Source organism: Pteronotus mesoamericanus, unplaced genomic scaffold, assembly GCF_021234165.1.
Source record: "Pteronotus mesoamericanus isolate MK-2021 breed Mesoamerican mustached bat unplaced genomic scaffold, CSHL_Meso_final contig_130, whole genome shotgun sequence".
NCBI classification, from domain to species: domain Eukaryota; kingdom Metazoa; phylum Chordata; class Mammalia; order Chiroptera; family Mormoopidae; genus Pteronotus; species Pteronotus mesoamericanus.
In genome coordinates this window covers 6,454,048-6,474,283 of record NW_026555060.1, presented here as the reverse complement: position 1 = coordinate 6,474,283, position 20,236 = coordinate 6,454,048, and the positions used below count along the sequence as shown (strand labels likewise).

At 42.8% G+C, this 20,236-nt stretch overlaps 1 protein-coding gene across 1 annotated transcript in view; it reads right to left on the bottom strand.

The window, feature by feature from the left end:
• FRAS1 (Fraser extracellular matrix complex subunit 1) overlaps positions 1 to 20,236 on the bottom strand; it is a 422,802-nt gene that overhangs the window by 61,319 nt on the left and 341,247 nt on the right. The window contains exons 43-51 of the mRNA XM_054591913.1: positions 19,976 to 20,129; positions 18,520 to 18,783; positions 16,577 to 16,765; positions 15,042 to 15,161; positions 14,580 to 14,759; positions 5,478 to 5,602; positions 5,056 to 5,196; positions 3,048 to 3,275; positions 383 to 496 (exon numbers count right to left, since the gene is read on the bottom strand). Coding sequence (XP_054447888.1) covers positions 383 to 496; positions 3,048 to 3,275; positions 5,056 to 5,196; positions 5,478 to 5,602; positions 14,580 to 14,759; positions 15,042 to 15,161; positions 16,577 to 16,765; positions 18,520 to 18,783; positions 19,976 to 20,129 — 1,515 coding nt within the window. The remainder of the gene's footprint in view (positions 1 to 382; positions 497 to 3,047; positions 3,276 to 5,055; positions 5,197 to 5,477; positions 5,603 to 14,579; positions 14,760 to 15,041; positions 15,162 to 16,576; positions 16,766 to 18,519; positions 18,784 to 19,975; positions 20,130 to 20,236) is intronic.

Here is a 20,236-nt window from a genome sequence, read left to right as displayed (position 1 = left end):
ATCAAATTGAGACTTCAGCTAAAAAGAATCAACATTATGGCATGCAGGAAGTAGCCGACACATTCAAAATATCCAAATCAATATTGTTATTGGTGAAAATAAAAATGTATCTTATATTTTATGGAAAAAACTAAACAGACTTTTTGGCCAATGTAATAACTGCTATTTTGTTTAAGCTACTATATTTTGGGAGTCATTTCATTAGAACATGTTAAACTATATACAGTCCTAATCAAACTCATGAGAGTCTCCAACCTTAGGAATATCAGTTCACTTAAGAATGGATGTGACTTGACCTGGAGTTATATTCATAAGTTATCTTTATGATCAAGGCCATTGCCAAAGCTGGTTAGTATGAATGTATCAGATGGAAAGGCCTTACCTTGCCATCCATATACTCCAGCCACTGGAGCCCCAGGTTGGTAACAATTCTAGGGGTGCCATCATCTACTGGGAGGATGTCTACTTGGAACTGCTGAGGTGCTGCTGTCATAATCTGTGGGGGATATAAAAAAAGCCTTCATCATTCACAGACACCTGAAATGTGTCAGGTGCAGAATCCCTGAAATCAGCTGACACTTCAGAATGGGCAACTGAGCTGGTTTCCATCACTTAACACCACTTGGCACAAGGCTTAAGGGAGAATACTGGTTGATAAAGGGAACAATATGAGAAGAAAGGCAAGAAACAGGTGGCACTCTCGCTGGAATTTCACCTGCTCTGGAAGTTGGTTTTTACACACCTATGCATTCTTTAGTGAGTTCAATATTACCCTGAGGTGAAACAATAAACAAAACATTTTCTTTTCAATAACTCTTGTTAAAATTTTCCAGAGAGGCAGACAAAAACCCTCATTAAAATGTTAATGTCAAAGTCTCCAGGTGAAACTCTGCCAGATGTAAAATGAGGTTTCATGGGAAGAAATTTTCTTTTTCTTTCTTTCCTTTTTTTTTTTTTGAGAGAGAACTATCCATATGGGGAAAAGGGGTAGAAGGAATTAAAAATAAAAACATTTGTGGTAATAGTGAAGAGAAGTTTCGTTTAGAATTTCATTCTCACACAGACACACACAGACACACATACACACACACACACACACCCCCACATCTGTGGTGAGTGTGACCCAGCGCCTCAGCGTTTCTGTGGGGGATAATGCAGGCTACCACGCAAGGCTGCAGATGATGGCTTTTCAATCTGCTACCACCCGCTCTTCTAAGTAATTTACATTTTTAAAATAATATGGTCCCTCTGGAGACCTGCTGTGACCTTTTATGTTTATCAGAGAGGTAGCACTCCTGCTGATTTATCCTGAAATCTCTTTTTCTTTTGAAAGTCACACCAACCGAGGAGCAGCTACAGTTTGGGAGAGAGAAAAAATGAAAGTGATGAGCTGCCAGGTAGTGCTGCTGTGCAGACACAGAAGGGGAGGGAAATCTGGAGAGCCACCCCGCCCACACTTCGCCCAACTGAGCATGACCTTTTCACAGGCCTCTGTCTCTAAAGGATGCAGAAAGAACTTTCTTTCACAAAAGAGTCGTTCCCATTCATCATCAAAGTATGAGAGGAACATTGCAGACAAAGCAGCTGACCCTTTTGTAATCCTGGAAGCAAGGTAGGTGTGATTACATAGCTGGCTGAAACTTCTTCTGCGGAGTCAGAAACTGGTGCCTGAGATGTATGATGCCCACGCTTACCTTCCACAAGAGCTGCAGTTGTTCTTGGGGGAGAGTTATGGGGCTGCGGGAGAACTGGCTGAGGGATGAAGGAATGAGGAAAAACAGCAAGGAAGGCAGAGGAGGGGCTCTCTTAATGTTTCCCTCCAAATGCCTGGATATTAGAAGGGAACAATTCTCTGAAAGAAGTAAAATCCTGATGGCTGCATGACCTTAAAAGTAACGTCTACCTGTTTCACATGCTGGTCCTAAAATGATGGCGCTGGTGATGATTACAGCCACAGCTGACTGGATGTTTCCTCTGTGTGGCACTGGGCTAAGTACTTTATGTACACCATGATGGTGGGTATCACCCTCATTTTATGGATAGGGAAGCCGAGGCTTAAAAAGGTTAAATGACTTACAAAGTCACTCAGCTAGTGAGTGACAGAGCTAGAATTTAAATCAGTGTCTTTGGATGTAAAAGCCATACTCTTTTTTTTTTTTTCTTAGAGAGACAGAGGAAGAGAGAGAGAGAAACATCAGTCTGAGAGAGAAACTTTGATCAGTTGCTTGATACACACCCCAACCAGGGACTGAACCCGTAACCCAGGCATGTGCCCTGACTGGGAATCAAACCCTTAACCTTTTGGTTTATGGGATGACACTCAAACCAACTGAGCCACATTGGCCAGGTGAAGGCGTACTATATACTTTTTTAATTTTATGATTTTTTTAGAGAGAGGGGAAGGGAGGGAGAAAGAGAGGGAGAGAAACATCGATGCAAGAGAAATATTGATAGGCTGCTTCTCAAATGCTCCCTAACTGGGTAGGAACCTGCAATCTAGGCATGTGCCCTGACCGGGAGCCAAACTGGTGACCTTTAGCTTTGTGGGATGACACCCAATCAACTGATCCACACCAGTCAGGGCCAGCCATACTCTTAACCACTGTTAATTCTTCATGAGACTGAGAAACTTTGGCTGGCTGAGGGGACATATAAAAAAGGACAATCTAGAACCGTATGATATTACTGAAAAGAAAAACAGATGAAAGAAAAATTAAAGGACTAAAGGGTAGGTAAAGAGAAAGGAGAAATAATATCAGAGTACTAACAGTAACTATCAACTTCTATTGAAAGTGCTCATGATTTGCTAAGTGTTAAATACTTTATGTGGATTACCTCTTTGATCCTTAGTCTAATTGAAGCTGGTGATTATTATTGTACCCATTTTACAGATGAAAAGAGGAGACTTAGAGAAGTTAGTAATTGCTCAGGGCCAATGGATAAGTGACAGGACAAGAACCCAAACACGGCTATCCTTGGCCTTAAAATGCCATATTCTGCCTCTGGAATGCTTTGCTATGCTTCCCTCTCCATTGTTTTCACCTCACCTCTTTCCCGCCTTCTTCAATAATAAAGAAGGGATTTGTCCCATCAGCAACAGTGAAGGTGAACCGGTCTTTGAGGGAGTTGCTGCCATCATGGCTGTAGCTGACCCTGTTCTGGTAGATGTCTTCCATGGTGAAGGTGGAGGTGTGCTGGAGGTGCTGCCCATTGCTGGTTCGCTCGATGGTGCCATGACGTGGGGGCTGCACAATGGTGAAGGTGACAGACTCAGCCTGTTGAGGAGGTAAAACACAAGAGGAGGAAGGAAATCCTTAGGAGAAACCAGGTGTGTCAGTGATGGCCAACAAGCGGTCAAATGTAGCCAAACCTAAAGACATTTATAAAATCAGGGTTGCATTTTCTTCTTAGAGAGCAAAAATAAAGCTAAAGAGAGCAACTATATTGGTTCCTATAATCGAACTTATATATTCTGGTGTCTTCAGTTGTAAGACTAAGACATTTAAACTTGGCCTTTGGGGGTCAGAGAAGAAAACCTGAATTTTTAACCTTTCCCAGGATGATAGGAATTAGACCTTCTAATATTATTTCCTTTTAAGCCATTTCCCCCCACTTTCCCAAAACCCTTATATACAGAACCCCATGTGCATAAGAACAGAAGTTTACTTCCCATTCCTAATCACCGCTTCTAGAGTGACACCTAGAAGCAAAAATAAAAGAGGCAGAAAACCCCACTCAAGACTTTCCAATGATTTCCTACCAATTTTGAATAAAATGAAAAGGCCTGACCTGGGCCAACAAGGCCATTTGTGACCTGGTCCCAGGACTCCTCTCTGGCCCACTCTTTCCCTCTCCTATTTGTTCACTGGGTTCCAGCCTCTTGGTCTCTTGTTGTGATTCAAAAGTTTCTAAGCACATTTGACAACAGGGCCTTTGTACTTCAGGTTTTTCTGCCCAGAGAGTGATGCTCCCAGATAACTGCATAGCTTGCCCTCCTACTTCATGGTATTTCTGCCTCTCAGAGAACGCTTACCTTACCACACTGTTTAAAACATACCCATTGGCCCTGGCCAGGTAGCTCAGTTGGTTAGAGCATCATCCCATTACACCAAGGTTACAGGTTAGGTCCTCGGTCAGGGCACATACGAGAATCAATGAATGCATGTAACAAATTGATATTTCTCTCTCTCCCTTCCTTTCTCTCTCTCTTAAAAAAAAAAAGAAGAAATAAAATAGCATACATATCAATCTCTATCTCCTTTATCTTGCTTTAGTTTTATTCAGAGCACTTATAATATCTGACGTGATACTATATATTCTTTCTTTATTGTCTGTCACCCTAATCACAGGGTGAAAACTCCCTAATGCTAGAACTTGATGTGCTTTGTTCACAGCTTGTCTTTTGCATCTAGAGCAGAGCCCAGCACTGGAAAGTGATCAGTATTTGCTGAAAGAGTGAATGGATGAATGAATGAGTGCTAGCACAGGGCAGAGTGCCCACAGAACTAATTAGTAAATGCTGTGGTACCCTTTTATAACAGCTAAATCATGCCAGAAGACTACCCCCTTTCTCTGAAAGCATCACAAGAATGAGAGTTCTATCTCTACAGGCCCTGTTTTACTGTCTAAAGCCTATTTCTCTGACCCTACTTAAATTGTAATAATTAGTTGTCATCCAGAGAAGTCTGAATGAAGGAGGTAAAAGAAGGGAAAAATTTGTAAGTACTGAAAATCCTTATTCATGTTAATAATGAATAGTGAAAATATTGGGTAAAACATCATCTACTTGATTTTCTATAAATCATGATAAAAAGTCAGCATGTTAAAATGATTATTACATGGGATTAGGGTTTCAGAAAGGGTTTAAAAGCAGTATGATTACAAATGTATTCATTTTCTCTTTTCTATAAGGCCGTGGTCTCTTCTAGTTTTTGGTCCTTCAAGGATACTTGTACTGACCTCACCACTCTGCCCTTCCCTCAGGATGCACAAAGCAACAGCTGTCACCAGATCAGCCTCTCATCCAGCCAGGGAACCGAGGGAGAATGCCCTTACCTCTGTGTCTGCATCCACGGCCTTGAGCTCAAACTCTGTGATGGTCTTCCTCACTCCCTCCTGTACCCGCATCCCTAAGTTCTGTACAACAGGCAGTGAATCATCCACAGGACGAATAGTGATATGGAAAGTCTGAGTCACCTAGAATGACAGAAACATGCAGGTTGGAAGGACACATGTCCCCAGACCCACCCAAGTAGAAAGTCGGTGCCCTCTACTTTCCCGTTCATGCCATTCCTGGCATGACTGACTGACTAGGAACCTAAATGTGACTTCTCTTGCTCAAGAGCCCCAGGGGCCATTAGAAGCTGCCTCTGTCCTTGGCTGAGAGCAGGGGAAAGTGAAGCTCTGATAGCACCAGTTGCCCTGCAGACTCCTCTGTGATTCCCCCTTTGAAGAAGGGAACCATGTTTCTCACCTACCTCATTGACTCCATCCGACAGTGTAAAGCTGAAGGCATCTGAGTGTTTCTCGGACTCACTGGAATGGATATACTGAATGTTTCGTGAAGTCAAGTCAGCCTGAGTAAAAGAAGTAATCTGGACACCTACCAGAAAGGGAGAAGAGAAAGGATGTAATAACGCTAGCCACACTCTAAGGCTAGGGACATGTCAGACTCTCATTGGGTACAGTCCTTTGTGTTTTTCTCATAGCACAAAGCATTTATGTGCTTCTCCCTGAGACCTTGTGTTAGCGTTGTTTGAGTACTTGTTTTCTACAACAGCATATGTTGTATGGGAGCACACGTTAACTTAATTTGTGCTCAATAAATGTTATTCTCCTTTCTCTTCAGGTTCATGCATGCAGATCAAATCTGTGAAAGGTAGAGCCATTGCCTTATTCCCCAAACTCCTCTTGTAAGTTTTATATTCCCCCATAGCCTCATTGTCCTTTCTAAAAACCTGCCCTAATTTTTATATTGTGCAGTGGTATAGCTTTTGAACCCTGGACTAATAGGGCTTGGCTAAACATAGTCTTGCTTCTGTGATTGGCGAGGCTTCTCCAGCCTCTGTTGTTTTATTGGATATTCTTCAAGGTCCCTTTCGAGTCTCTCTCTTAAAAAGTGCCTCTCAAGGTCTATGATTCTAGTTTCTCATATACCACTTTAGCCAGGCTGATAGTGAACCTACTGAATGACTTGGGGCTTTGAGCAGTCAGTCTATGTTAACTCTAAAATGACCTAGATATCCACTATCCTTTAATATAATAAAAACATGTTAAATTTTTTTCAGTCTTTTTAAAAGTACAAAAATCTAAAGTGAGTTTTAATAATGCCAAAGTATCTCACAAGTAAACAACATCTCCATGTTTTTATTTGTATTTTTTAATTTTTATTTATTTTTATTTAATAATTTTATTGTATTTTTTATTACTATTTAGACCCCTTTTACATCTCTCCACACTGTTGTCCATGCCCATGAGTCCTTTTTACTTTTTGCTCATTCCTTCCACCTTCTACCCACCCCCCCACTTAGCTGTCACCCTGCTATGAGTCTGTCTCTATTTTGCTTGTTAGTTCAGTTTGTTCATTATACTCCACGTTTAAGTGAAATCACATGGCATGTCTTTCTCTGACTGGCTTATTTCACTTAGCATAATGTTCTCCAGGTCCATCCATACTGTTACAAAGGGCAAAACTTTCTTCTTTTCTATAACCAAGTAGTATTCCATTGTGTAAATGTCCCACAGTTGTTTTATCCACTGATCTACTGATGGACACTTGGGCTGCTTCCATATCTTGGCGATTGTAAATAACGCTGCAATGAACATAGGGGTACTTATGTTCTTTCAAATTAGTGATTTGGGTTCTTCAGATATATTTCTAGCAGTGGGAATGCTCGGTCAAAAGGTAGGTTCAGTTTTAATATTTTGAGATATCTCCATACTGCTTTCCACACTGGCTGCACCAATCTGCATTCCCACCAACAGTGCAAAAGGGTTCCCTTTTCTGCGCATCCTCACCAGTACTTGTTGCTTGTTATTTTATAGATGATAGCCATTCCGACAGGTATGAGATGGTATCTTATTGTGGTTTTAATTTCTATTTCTCTGATGATTAGTGATGACCACACACAAGAATAAATTCAAAGTGGATTAAAGACTTAAATGTTAGATCTGAAACCATAAAAATTGTAGAAGAAAACACAGGCATCAAAATCTCGGACATAGCTCATAGCAATATTTTATCAGACATATCCCCCATGCAAGGGAAACAAAAGAAAAAAGAAACAAATGGGATTTCATCAAACTAAAATGTTTTTTCACAGCAAAGGAAACCATCAACAAAATAAAAAGACAACCCACAGAATGGGAGAACATAATTGCTAGCACATCTGATAAGGGGCTTAAATCCAAAATTTATAAAGAACTTACAAAACTGAATACCCCCCCAAAAGAAAACCAATTAAAAAATGGGCAAAGGATCTGAACAGGTACTTCTTGGAAAAGGACCTACAAATGGCCAATAGATACATGAAAAGATGCTCAATGTCACTAATCATTAGATAAATGCAAATTAAAACCACAATGAGATCTCTATGTTATTAAATGCCTGACAACATTTAGTGCAGAATCTTTGCTTCCATCTTAGGGCTCTGGGACTTACTCTCTGGCACCAGCCAAGACTGAAACAGAACACGTCTTTTAGACCTTCAACACCATTTCCTTATGTCTGATGGGGTGCTGAGGTATTAATCCACTTAATCTAACCTTCAGTTTGGTACTGCAATTCATTTGCTGCTGCCTGGGATTTATTATTTGTCATTGTAAATCCTGGCAAAATCAGTTTAGCTTTTCTGTAAAAAACCCCAGAGATTCTGCTTTTATTGTGACACCAGTCTCACTGCTATTTAAAAATAAATAAATAAACCTGCACGGTTTACAAATGCGTCCCTCTTTACCATCTGAAATTTGTCGCCCAGATACAATAGCCTCCTGATATTGGGGCATTAATTTTTTGATGAGGCATTTTATATTTCTGTGCATGCTACATCAGCTTTTGATGGGCCAAAAATAAAAAAATGTAGCCCCCCTCTCTTGGAGCTTTGTCTTGTGGTCTGGACAGAAATCCATACCATTCTTTAAAAATTTAATAACTTCAGACTGGCTGTGCTGAGAAATTTAAATCTCTTTCCCTGCTGTGACTACATCCTCATAGCTCATGGGGAAATACTTGTCTGGATTCTCACAATCCACTGGTCACTTAATTCACTGTTCTCTTTATGAGAGTCTAAGACTGACTGAGAAAGATGATAGAATTTTCCTTCCTCTTGGGAAGGAAGTGATAGGATTGATATTTTTTAAAACATTTTTACTGAGAAGAAATGGACATATAATAAATTGCACATATTTAAAGTGTACAATTTCAGCAGCTTTGGCACATTCATAAAACCATCACCTCAATCGAAATAGTGAAGATATCCATCTCCTCACAGTTTCCAGAGAACACTTTGTAAGCCTCCATCTTTCCATCCCCTACCCTATCCCAAAGTGATAAATAAATTGCTTTCTGTCACTTTAGATTAGCTGGCACTTTCTCTAATTTTCATAAATAGGTTCATACTGTATGTTCTAATTTATGTATGGTTTCTTCCACTCAGCATAATTATTTTGCAATTTGTCCACATTGTACCACGTACTAATGGTTCATTCCTTTTCAATGTTAGATAGTATTCCATTTTGTGGATATGTCATAGTTTTTTTATCCATTCACCTGTTGATAAATATTTAGGTTATTTCCAGTTTGAGGCTATTACAAATAAAGCTGCTATGGTCATTTGTGTACAAGTCTTTATACAGATATAAGTTTTCATTCCTTTTGGGTGAATATCTAAGAGTGAAATGACTGGAGTATATGTTGGGTGGAACTTTTTAGGGAACTGAAAAACTATTTTCCAAAGTCGGTAGTACAACTTTCCATTCCCACCAGCAGTGCACGAGAGCTCTACACTTGATCTCAGTGGGCCTTTTCCAATTCTATCTAGGAAGTACTGAACACCTAACATATGCAAAATAGTATTTCAGGCTTGCTTCTATATTTTAGGTTTTATCTCTTAACAACTCTGAGAGGTCAAGGTTGGCATAGCACCTCAGTTTTTATAGATTAGGATATACGGCAATACAATTAGAAAGCAGTATGACCTGTCCTAGGTCTCACAGCTAATACAAAGCCAGAGCTGAGACTGGAACTCAAGGCTGTCTGATTCCAAAGTTAATGCTTGCTAGGAGAACTTTTTGTAAAACTCATCTAGCCTTTTCACACTAGAGAAGGAGACTCTTGGATATTATCTTTATTTTTTAATTTTTTCAATATAAAAGTAATATATGCCTATTTTTAAAAATGTGGAAAGCACAGGAAAGTAGTAAAGAATCACAAAAACCACTCACACATCTACCACTGGAATAGCACCACTGTAATATTTGTGAGTTGAAGTGTTTCTTATACTTTGTTGATTATAACTTTTTCTTATCTAAAGTATTGGTTTTGATGGGGTATTTAATATTATCATTTAAATGATATCAGTAATTAAGTGTCAGAGGATAAAAAGCTGCACCTAGAATGTAAGCTTCAAAAGGACAAGCATTTTGGTAGTTTCTTCACCAATGTGCACCTAGAAGAGTGCCTGGCACACAGTAGGTACTCAAAACATATTTGATGAGTGAATTTAATTCACTCACTATAATTGATATCTAAGAGGCCCTCCTGATCATACATTTTTCAATCTCTATACACTTTTTTTTCAACTTTAGCCTTTGCAAATTGGGCATTGAAAGACTTCAGCTATTTACTTACTAGCATGATGGTGTTTCTAATAACATGTTCTCCCTACTGGCCATCACAGCAGGTAGTTACTGTTTGAAATATCTTGAAGGCTTTTAAGCCCTGGCTAGTGTGGCTCAGTGGACTGAGCGCTAGCCTGTGGGCTGGGGCATCACTGGTTCAATTCCCAGTCAGGGCAAATGCCTGGGTTTCAGGCCAGGTCCCTGGTGGTGGGGCATGCAAGAGACAACTACACACTGAAATATCTTGAAGGCCTTTAATCCCACTGAAGGTAATTGTAGTCACCAACCTGCTGGCTAAACTACGTTTCTGGCAGTATTGTGGAGACTCACGTCAACTTTTCCAATTTTCTAATTTCCCTGGAAGGCCAGCACATACCGGGAAATCCATGCAGGGCAGTGAGGTGGTGTGGGAATGAGCACCCCCCTAAGAGGAGGTGAGGGGATGGCTTGGGCTTCCCGCGCCCAGCATGGCCAGGGAGGGCTCTGTGCGTGCTGTCTGTGTCCCTCCGCAAGCTCATGCGACAGGGGGGCCTCAGCTTTTCTGCTTCCGGTTTTCCTCAAAGCCCCTGGTCATGAGCTAAACTGTGTCCCCCACAATTCATGTTGAAATCCTAACTCCTCAGTACCAAACTTGTGACATTACCTGAAAACAGGATCGTTGCAGATGTTATTAGTTAAGATGAGGTCACTAGGGTGAGGCCTAATCCAATATGACTATTGTCCTTATAAAAGGGAAAACTTCGACACAAACATGCGCATATACAGAGAACATCAAATGAACATGAAGAAGGCCACTTATAAGCCAAGGAGAGAGGCCTAGAACAGAGCCTTCTGTCAGAAAGACCCTATCCTACTGACACTGTAATCTTGGATTTCCAATCCCCAGAACTGTGAGACAATAAATTCCTGTTTAGGCTGCACAGTGTGCGGTGCAGCGTATGGCAGCCCTAGCAGAGGCATACGCCTCCGCTCTCAGGGAGGACCCAAACTAAGACAATGGCTGTGTCCTATTTTGGTTGACGTCATAATACTGAGAGAGGTTGAGATAAGAATACCTTTGCTCAAGCATCACTCTGGGGAAGTCTTTCCTGACTCATCCACCCCTCTCTTAGGTAAGACTTGCTGTCCTTTGGTTCCCACTGTGCCCTGTCATCTTGCTGTCACAGCTACTAAGGCACATGTACACCTGTGTATTTGCATGTGTGCTACTTCTGAAACATAAGTTTTCTCCTGCAGCAACTATGCAGCAAATAAAAGGAAGATCCGGTGCTGTTCTGGAGATTGCTAGATTCCAGATTTACTCCTCCCTGACTTTAAAAATACAACTCCTGACTATTGGCTCAGCAACTGAAACCCCAGTTAGGGTTCTTGCCACTAGGATGTGACCAAAAGTGATGTGTGCTCTTCTAGTAACACTCCTGGAAGGGAATGGATAGAGGCTCCCCGGCCTCTCTCCCTCCCTGCTCGCTGGGGGATGACAATAACTACAGTAGCTGGTAGACAAGAAATGGGAGCCCCGTGTTGGGTGTTACTGGGCTGTGTGGGACTCCTGTCTCTCAATTTTCCTGTGACAGAAGATAAAACGTCTCATTTCAGGCACTGTATTTTGAAGTCTCTTTGTTCCAGCAACTTAGGTTCTGTCCCAATAATTTAATTCCTTTCTCTGATTTACTAAGAATAAAAGAAGCTTTCAGGCCCCTGGCGTGAGCAGGTGGCCACCTCAACCTTGAAACAAGCACTTGCAGGACTAGACTCGGCCGCGGTGGAAGGAGGCTCCTGTCTGTCTTCCACACAGTGTGCACGGGCAGAGGGCTCGCTACACCTCCTCAGGGGGAAAAAGGATCTTCACAATGCCCCTGTCTATCTAAAGAGAACAATCAATTACCACTGGTTGACCAAGAAAGACAGCAGGAGAATAAGTCTCCTTCACAGTCAACCATCAAGAGGATGTCTGCACCGGTGGCAAGTGGTCATTGCAAGAGGTGTTGGTTCCAAAGTAGCTCCGTGCCTGCATGACAGACACTGCGCTCTTCCCAGAAAGACCAGGTCCAGCCCAACCCCACCTCCTGGCAGAGGTGTCCTCACCCACTGAGACAAATGGGGTGAGGGGCTGCTGCTCTTCAGGCTGAGGCCAGCTGCCTGAAGAGAAACCATCAGTCATCAACAAGGACTTCCTCTGGAAGACCTTGACACCTAAAAAGAATCAAATGCATGAAAATATTCTCACTTCAGGGAGACTGGGAAGCAGACGATGCTGAAGAAATGCTACAGAAAGGACTCAGTGTGGGGTTCCTGACAAGGGAGGGGCAGGAAAGCCCTGCCCTATGAGCAGTGGGGAGGGGCCCCCCAAGAATAAGAGGGAGGGGACTACATCTTATATCTGGCCTACTTAAGAGCTACTAGAAATAGGTGAACTGAGAAAAACAGATAGGGACAGGAGACTGAGTGGATTAGGGAGTCAAACCTTGAGGAAAAGGGCAGGTAGAGAGAGCCATCCCCCTATTTCAGGAGAAGCGCGTTCACCTAGGCGTTGCTCCCTGAGCAGTGCTGGCTTGGCCTTGGCAGACAGAATTTAAGCCCAGTGTGGCTGAGGCTGTAAACACAGAAAAGGCGAATTTGGAGCTGCCTCACACAGGACTCAACACAGCCTGGGGCCAGAGAAGAGCGAGGACTGGGATTTACCAGCACGTGGGCTCAAAGCCTTTGAAAGCCCTGTGCAGCTTGCGTGCAGCTGCCCAGCACAGCAGCCAAGAGCCTGCCCTTTCATCTTTGGAGAGATACAATCAGCAACTTGACAGAATTCTGGCAGAAGCAATTAGCTCATGAATTAGTTATCAAATATCTCATGAAGCCAAGGTCTTGAGAGTACTGATCTGCCTACTTCTCCCAGGAACTGGGGTGCAAAAGGGTAGGCCACCGGCTTTCATTTGCATTAGGGCTTTGGCCAGTCTCTCCATCCCTCCTCCTGCCCTCCCACCGTATGCACACAAGGCTCCTTCCTCTAGCATCACCGTGGACCTGACATGGTCTGCCTTCCTCACCTCCTTTGCCCCATCACCCTGCACCCCTGGAAACGCATCTCCCACCACCCTCCCCCTCCTTCATTCTGCCATGGGCACACTGGTCCCCTTGCTTCCTTTGAAACAGGATGTGTCTGGCTGATCCTGCCTCTGGATGTTTACACTGGCTGATCCCTCTGTCTAGAATGGTCTTTCCTTATCTATCAGTTTGGCTGGCTCCCTTACTTTCTTTAGATCTGTGCTCAAATGTCATCGTATTGTCAGGGAGGCTCTCCCTCATCCCCTGCTCCCTGTGCACCCTGCTGATGCCCTTATTTCTCCCCCACACTCATCACCAGTGATATATGCTGTTTTTTCTTTTTGATATGTGATATATTCACTTGCTTGTTTGCTTACTATCAGGCTCCATGCATTAGAAGGTGAGTACCATCAAGGCAAGTAATTCCCCTGTTTTGCTATTTTCCTGATTGAACGAAGACTTTGTAGCCTAAAATCCAAAGAAAAGCAATGAAGATCTAAATCTCCTGCAAGGTGTCGCTGCCTGTATGATGCATGAAATAAGGACAATTCTATCTCTAGACTGTTTATTCAGCAAGTATCTCTTGTCCTTCACCTCCCTCCCACTGCCGAGTTCTATAGTTCTCTCCCTGAAATTGCTTCCTTCCAGCCCTCCTTCCTTCAACCCGCTATCCACTGAATACTTATTAGGTACCAGGTATTATCTCTTACATTATTCTCATCTTACTATACCTACCACCACCCCCTGGGTAAAGCCTCACTAGCTCCTGTCTGGCCAAATGTGAAACTTCCTATCCACAGTCACTGCTTCATTTTTCCTTCTTTTGGTTCATCCTGTTGGACACTAGGTGAATTTTACTTCCTTTCCCTCCTCAAAATCCTGCAGGGGCTTCCTATTGAATTAAACAGAAATTACTTATCTCAGCTTTGAAAACCCTTCATAAAATGTCAATTTCCCCATGAGCCCCATCTATTTCTATTTTTAGAATATATGCTTTAGTTAAACGAGCCCAGCCATTTTTTTTTTTTAACATGCCCACATGCTGTTCCCATCTCTGGAAAGAATACAATTTCTGTCTGCCTAAACTTGATCTTCCAAGGGTGCTTTTAGCTGCGACTGCTGGGCACCATCCCACCTGATGTAGCCTCTCCCATTTTTGAATTCTCATGGCACCAGATTTAAACAGTTCTTAACACCCCTGCCATATTCTCCCTTGAGTTATGATTATCTGCAGGAAAGAGGTTCTTTATCTCACCCAGTAGAAAACTCTGGAAGGATGAAATTGTATTTTATTTATCTTTTTTTTTCCTTTCCCCAGCAGCAGCTAAATTAGAATCTTGCTCAATACACATGTTCACTTGCTCTTCACTGAATTAAATTATTAAGCACAGCGCATCACACCACGCCTGGTGCTCAAATACTTTAAGAGAAGAACAGGGTGCCATGTTTGCCCTGAAGAGATTGGCAATCTAGTTATGGAGACAAGATGGCTTATATAAAACTGTAAGTTTTTATTTAACTTTCAGCAAGTAATTATTGAGCATCTACTGTGTGCGAAGTATAATATAAGGCAGTATCAGTGGTGCAGACAATAAACACTAATAAAGGCATAGTCTAAGTGTATATGTACACGTGCTGTGGCTACCCCCAATGCTTACCAAATGCCAACTTTTGGTTTGATGAAGCAAGAGTAATGGGCTTACCCGGTGAGGCTGCGTGCTCCAGGTGACCCAGCTGGGGCTGTCTGGTGATTCTGTAGGTTAAATCTGCAGGCCCACGCTCCTGGTCAGTGGCAGAGAGCTGCAGGGTGGTGATTTTCTTCACTGAGTTCTCATCCAAGACCAGCCCTTTATTGGTGGTGATGACTGGTAGGGATTTGTCCTCTGAAAGTGTTAGAAGTAGTGATTTGATAGGGGATATTTTCAGCTTCCTTTCTTCAATTCTGGACCTGGCGCCCAGGGGTAAGATCAGAATAGCTCTTAGGCCTGTGCCTCAGAGAGAACGAGAGCCCACCCCAAGGACCCAGACTGCCATACAGGCGGGATGTGATTCCAGGTTTCCTTACCAGTTGGGTAGAGGAAAGGGTCAGCCTCGTGGTAATCACAGCATAGACTATTTAACCTCAGAATTGCTGATGAATTGTTAGAAACCCAATGCTCCCTTACCTACAACACTGATGGAAAATGACTGGCTGATCAATTTGTTGCCTTCCCCATCAACCACATCAAATTTGAAAACAAAGGTCCCACCCGATTCTCCTTTTCTGTGACTGTATTCTACTTGACCTGTAAAAAGAACAACAACAACAAAAATCAAGATTTGCTACTAATGCTTTCTGCCTTTATTTCTGAAGTGTAAGGCAGGAATTCGATTGCTATCCACACCAAGGAATCAATTAACACCTTCCTCACTTTGACATTGCTTTTGACATTTTAATCTACAGTTTTCATTTCTTCCTTTCCTCTTCTACTATGGACTTCCTCATAAACACCCCTAGATTAAAATCACCCCAAGCAGCATTGCTTAGGGCTGAGCCTCAGCTTTTGGGAGTCTGAGGAAGTTTCATGAATAACTAGATCAACAAAGTTGTTCATGAGGAAAACGTGTAGCACCACGCCCATGTCACTGGTGTGACTTGGGTATATATCCATGTCCCAGGCCAAGAAGATGCAGAGCTGTGGCCCACATTCTCCTAGAAAGCATCACTCCCAATTCCTAATACAGCCTTCAATCATTTTTGGAACATAACCAACCAACAAATAAATAGATAAACAAAATAAACTCTACATAGAAGTCAAAGGATCCAAAGGGAGAAGTGCAATATGTTACATTGTTGTGAACCCACAACATCACTTCTAAGTACCTAGCAACGTAACTATAACTCGATCTCTAGGAAGAGATGCCTGGTCTCAGTTTTTAAGAAGAGACACTGATGCAAGGAATAATTAAGGAATTACTAACCCGCTGCCTATTCTGCCCCCTTCATTAAAGTACAGACAGGGACAATGAGAATCAGGCTGCTCAATTTCACATGTTAGTGCGTGGACAGGACCCTTATCGCTGCTCCTTGGGGGCACATTCCCACCTTTACATGGAATTGTGCATTATCGCATGATGTTGGATTACCTTCCTCCCACAATAGGTAACTTGCCCCCTTTTCTACCCCTGAATGCACCGTACAGTGACTACGTAGCATTTAACATTTATGCTTTTACATTACATCAGCATTTCCTGGAGGAGGGATGAGCTATGTAATCTCCCCCAGGCAGCTCCGATTTATGCCCTTCCATTTTGCTTAGTTCATTAACTTGCACTCTTAGGGGAGCTGAAAAGAGATATAAATTGTTCACCTCAGGCAGGCATAATTTTCACCTAAATCCATCCCAATTCACTCCTTTTTCCTTTTCCTCTCTCTCACACACTTTTTGGCATCACGGCAAGTCAAATAATTTTTTTTCCCTCCACAAGAGCCCCAAATTTTATCCATGCTATGTCAAAGGATGAACTCATTTTAGCCGAGAAGGATAGTTTAAAAAAAAATTGAGCAGACAAAAAAGAATAAATGAAGCTATAACTCAGTTCTTATTCAAAACAAAGAGTGTACAGTTTACTGCCACAGGCGACCAGGCATTTAACTCTGGCTTTGCCACTGTGGGTGGAAGTCGAGGAGGCTGGAGGAGGCTCAGGGAGACTCTCTGACCTTGGCCGATGTCAGCCTGGGTGAAGCTTCGGATGGGGCCTCTGACGGAGATGTGCTCCAGGTTGCCATGCGTCACCATCTGCAGGCGCCCTGCTCCAGGATCTTCCTTCACGATGTACATCACCTGGCTCTCATCTGAGTCAGTGTCTGTCACTTTCAAGTGCTGTTCTGTGATGCGTGCTGTAGACCCTGGAAGAGAATGAGAGACGTAGGTCATTCCCCTCATTGCCTTTAAATAGGATGTCCAATCATTTCAGGAGACTGGGGAGTAAATTATCACACATTCTCTGGGTCTAAGTAAGTACCAGGTGCTTGGCCTTCTGTTTCCAGCGGAATAAATGTTAATTTCCCCAAGTGAAATAGTCCCAACCTCCCAGTTTGCTAATCCTCCTTCGGGTTTAGATCTGAGTGCCTTTTCTCTTCTGATCTGTTCTCCCCATCTCACCATGGTTGCTTTAGTCCCACAGCCTATCAGTCAGTGCCTAGATCCATATAATAGCTCCTTGCTCTGTGATGTAAATCACTCCTAGACCTATGATAAAACCTGCTTGGACCTAACTTATTTACTGTCTTGAGGATCACCAGATCATTAAAAAAAAAAACTGCTTTATATAAACTCACAAAAATATTTGGTTGCCATCTCAGACCAAATAACCAAATTCACTGTTCCCCGAGACAGAGGATAAGGTGAAGATTACAGAGAGGAGGGCCTGGGCGGTGGCCCTACCAGGTGGCACAGCTGCTGGGTATGGGGCCAAGGCGCCGGCTACTGGCAAACGCCTCTTCTCAGGGCCTCGCCCCTTGCTTTTCTGTCCAGCATCTTATCATATTAAAAATAGTAAATTCTGCTACAGTAGATCCTAGTCATCCTGGTGTTTGGAGAGACAATCCACCACGGGCCCCAAATGTCCCTGCATGTTCTTGCTGGGTAACGCTGGGGATGCAAGGCCTAACCACTCGTCACCCAGGACATTCTCAGGGATGGGACAAAGGCCGGGCTTGCTTGTTGCTGGCTATAACATGGGAGTTCCTCGAGCACAGGGTTCCTCCAGTGCATCCCGCGGCGTGCGGAGACATCCATCTGGGGCGGGCCCTCTGTACCACCACCAAGGGACTTGGAGGGCAGAGAGAGCCCATGCAAACGTGCTGATGGCAATGTGGCCTGCTGTGCTGTGAGTGACAAAGTAGTTTGCCCGGCACCCAGGAACCTTGTGTCTTTCACCAGTATCCATGAAACAGCAGCAGGCTAACTTAACTGCTTATAATAGGGTAAAGGTAGATCCCAGACCTAATACTTGGGGCCTTTGGGAATCTCCAAATTTTCATTCATCATTATACTATATATTTTTCACTACAAAATACATGTAAAACTAAGAAGAGATGGTCAAACAGAATTCCCTAGGGATGTGGATGTTCTGTGGTCAAAAGGCCCAGTCTCTAATTAACATCCTGCTGACACGTGACACACATGATCAGTGCAGCTCATACATAAGCAAGATTGTGGATATTATACCCTAGAATACCATATCAAATGATTCTCATTTACTTGCATGATCTCTTTTAGTACATGGAGGCTTCCCAATTGCTCCAACAAGCCTTTTTATTCGTTTTCTTTTTTTTAAATAAGCATGTTGAAAATCCTGCTGGATTTCTTTTGTTGTTTCCATGTAGGTTGCTGGGCAGTGGCAATGTCTGACCTTGGAAAAACTATAACCTTTTCTCAATCTTTTCTCAAATTGACAGGCATAAGCATCTAGCCCAAAGAATTTCAGAGATTCACATTTGTCACTCACGTTTAGTGTCCCTGAAACAAGAGTTCTGGCCACCTCCAGCCTCCCTGAGTTCTGAACACTTGGCTCAATATCCTCCCACAGAGCTAAGGTGGAAGGAAACACTGCACACTGACCGGGAACCACAGCCACCTTCTTCCATTCCTTTGGTACCTGCTGAGAGCTGCAGGCCTCGGTTAACCGCCAACCGGGGAGCGTCACCCGTAGGCAGCTCTATGTGTATCTCCATCCTCCCTGTGTCCAGGTGGAGACCATCAGTGAGAGAGAACTGGAACTCATCCACTGCCACACCAGGAACACCAGGCATGTACCCGACGAGCCCGCCCAGGATGTCCTGGTAAGTGAAGGAAGAGCCCTCGTCTAAAATCCTCCCATTCTTCAGATGCTCAGAAGCAGTTTGCCTCTGAAGTAGATGACCTGAGAAAGGAAGTAAAGAAAAACAAAGAAACAATGGTAGAATATACATGGCCCCCCAAAATTGTCTGATTTTATCGACTAGTATGAGCCTGGGTAGGATGTCAAGCACCTCAGAGGCTCTTGGCAACACACATATACATAAATGACCAACAACTTAGCATTTAAAAAATAAGCACAGGGTGCCTCCCTGCAGCCTCAGCTATAAATAAAGAAGACAAAGTTCCACTTTTCCTGCTTAAAAATCTCTTAAAGAGACACAGATGAATGTGGCAATATAATGGCTTGGAAATCAAATCCCACTCCATGAATTCAAACTCATTTCATTAACTAAACCATACTTTTCCCTTCTGCAAAGTGAAAATAGTACTCTTCCCTCACTGCCTTCCTCCTAGGGCATCCAGGATAGGAAATAAGGATATGTTTTGAATTCCTTTTAAAATCAGAAAGATGCTAAGCATTTTTGGATTGAGACATAATTTCCTGTTTTCAAGGGTCACAATGGGACAGTTAAAGTATTTCATTAAAGAAAGTGAAAATGAATGAAGGAAAGCCAAAATGCAGTGACCAGCAGCATCTTCCATTAACTCTCCATGAACAACAATGGTTTCATCTTTAGGAGACCAACGGGTGTAAGGGATGGACCGTTGGGAGACGCAAGTTTCAGTTTCAGTTAATACCAGAGGGATGGCACTTAGAACAGAAGTAGGAAGAAGATCCCCATGGTGGCTCTTAGCTCTGGTTTAATCAGGAAAAGTGATTTTTCCTGCAAAAGGAACAAGCTCACTGAGACATCTACCATGCCTCTAACCTGAAGTGAACACCTTTTGCAATTAATAACAAGGCTGTTCCTTGCATAAAATGGCCCTGGATTACCAAGCAATGATGCGTTCTCTGAGAAGAGAATATGCAGACTCTGAAACCTACTTTGCCTGAGGTTACATAGAAAAGTGAGAAAACAGCTGAAATTGAATTGCAGAAACACCAATTACCTAGGATTCAGGCTTCTAGAGTAAACGGTGTCTACTGTGAGCCCAAAGAAGATCAGCTAGCTGTGAATTGATTTCTACTTTGATGCAAAGAATGAATGATATAGAGGCAAGGCAGAGGAATAATCAGCTGAAATTTATGTGTTTATTCTAATAACCCATCAGGCACCTCAATTAAGAAAGTTTATGAAGCTGTTGTGTCCTACCGTGGTCAGGCTTTTTGGTCAATACAAAAACCAGCTCATTATCTGGCGTGTCCAGGTCTTGCAGGCTCAAAGAAAAATTGCTTATCACCACTCCCGAGCTCAGCTGCACGCGGAGGGGCCGCAAAGTCATCCTGGGAGACTCGTCATTCTTGCTCTGATTAAAGCATAAAACACTAGGTCTCACACAGATACCGGTTTAAGAGAGGAAAATGCACATTATTCAGAGAAAGCAACAGCGCGACCTCAAGCTTTCACTATCAA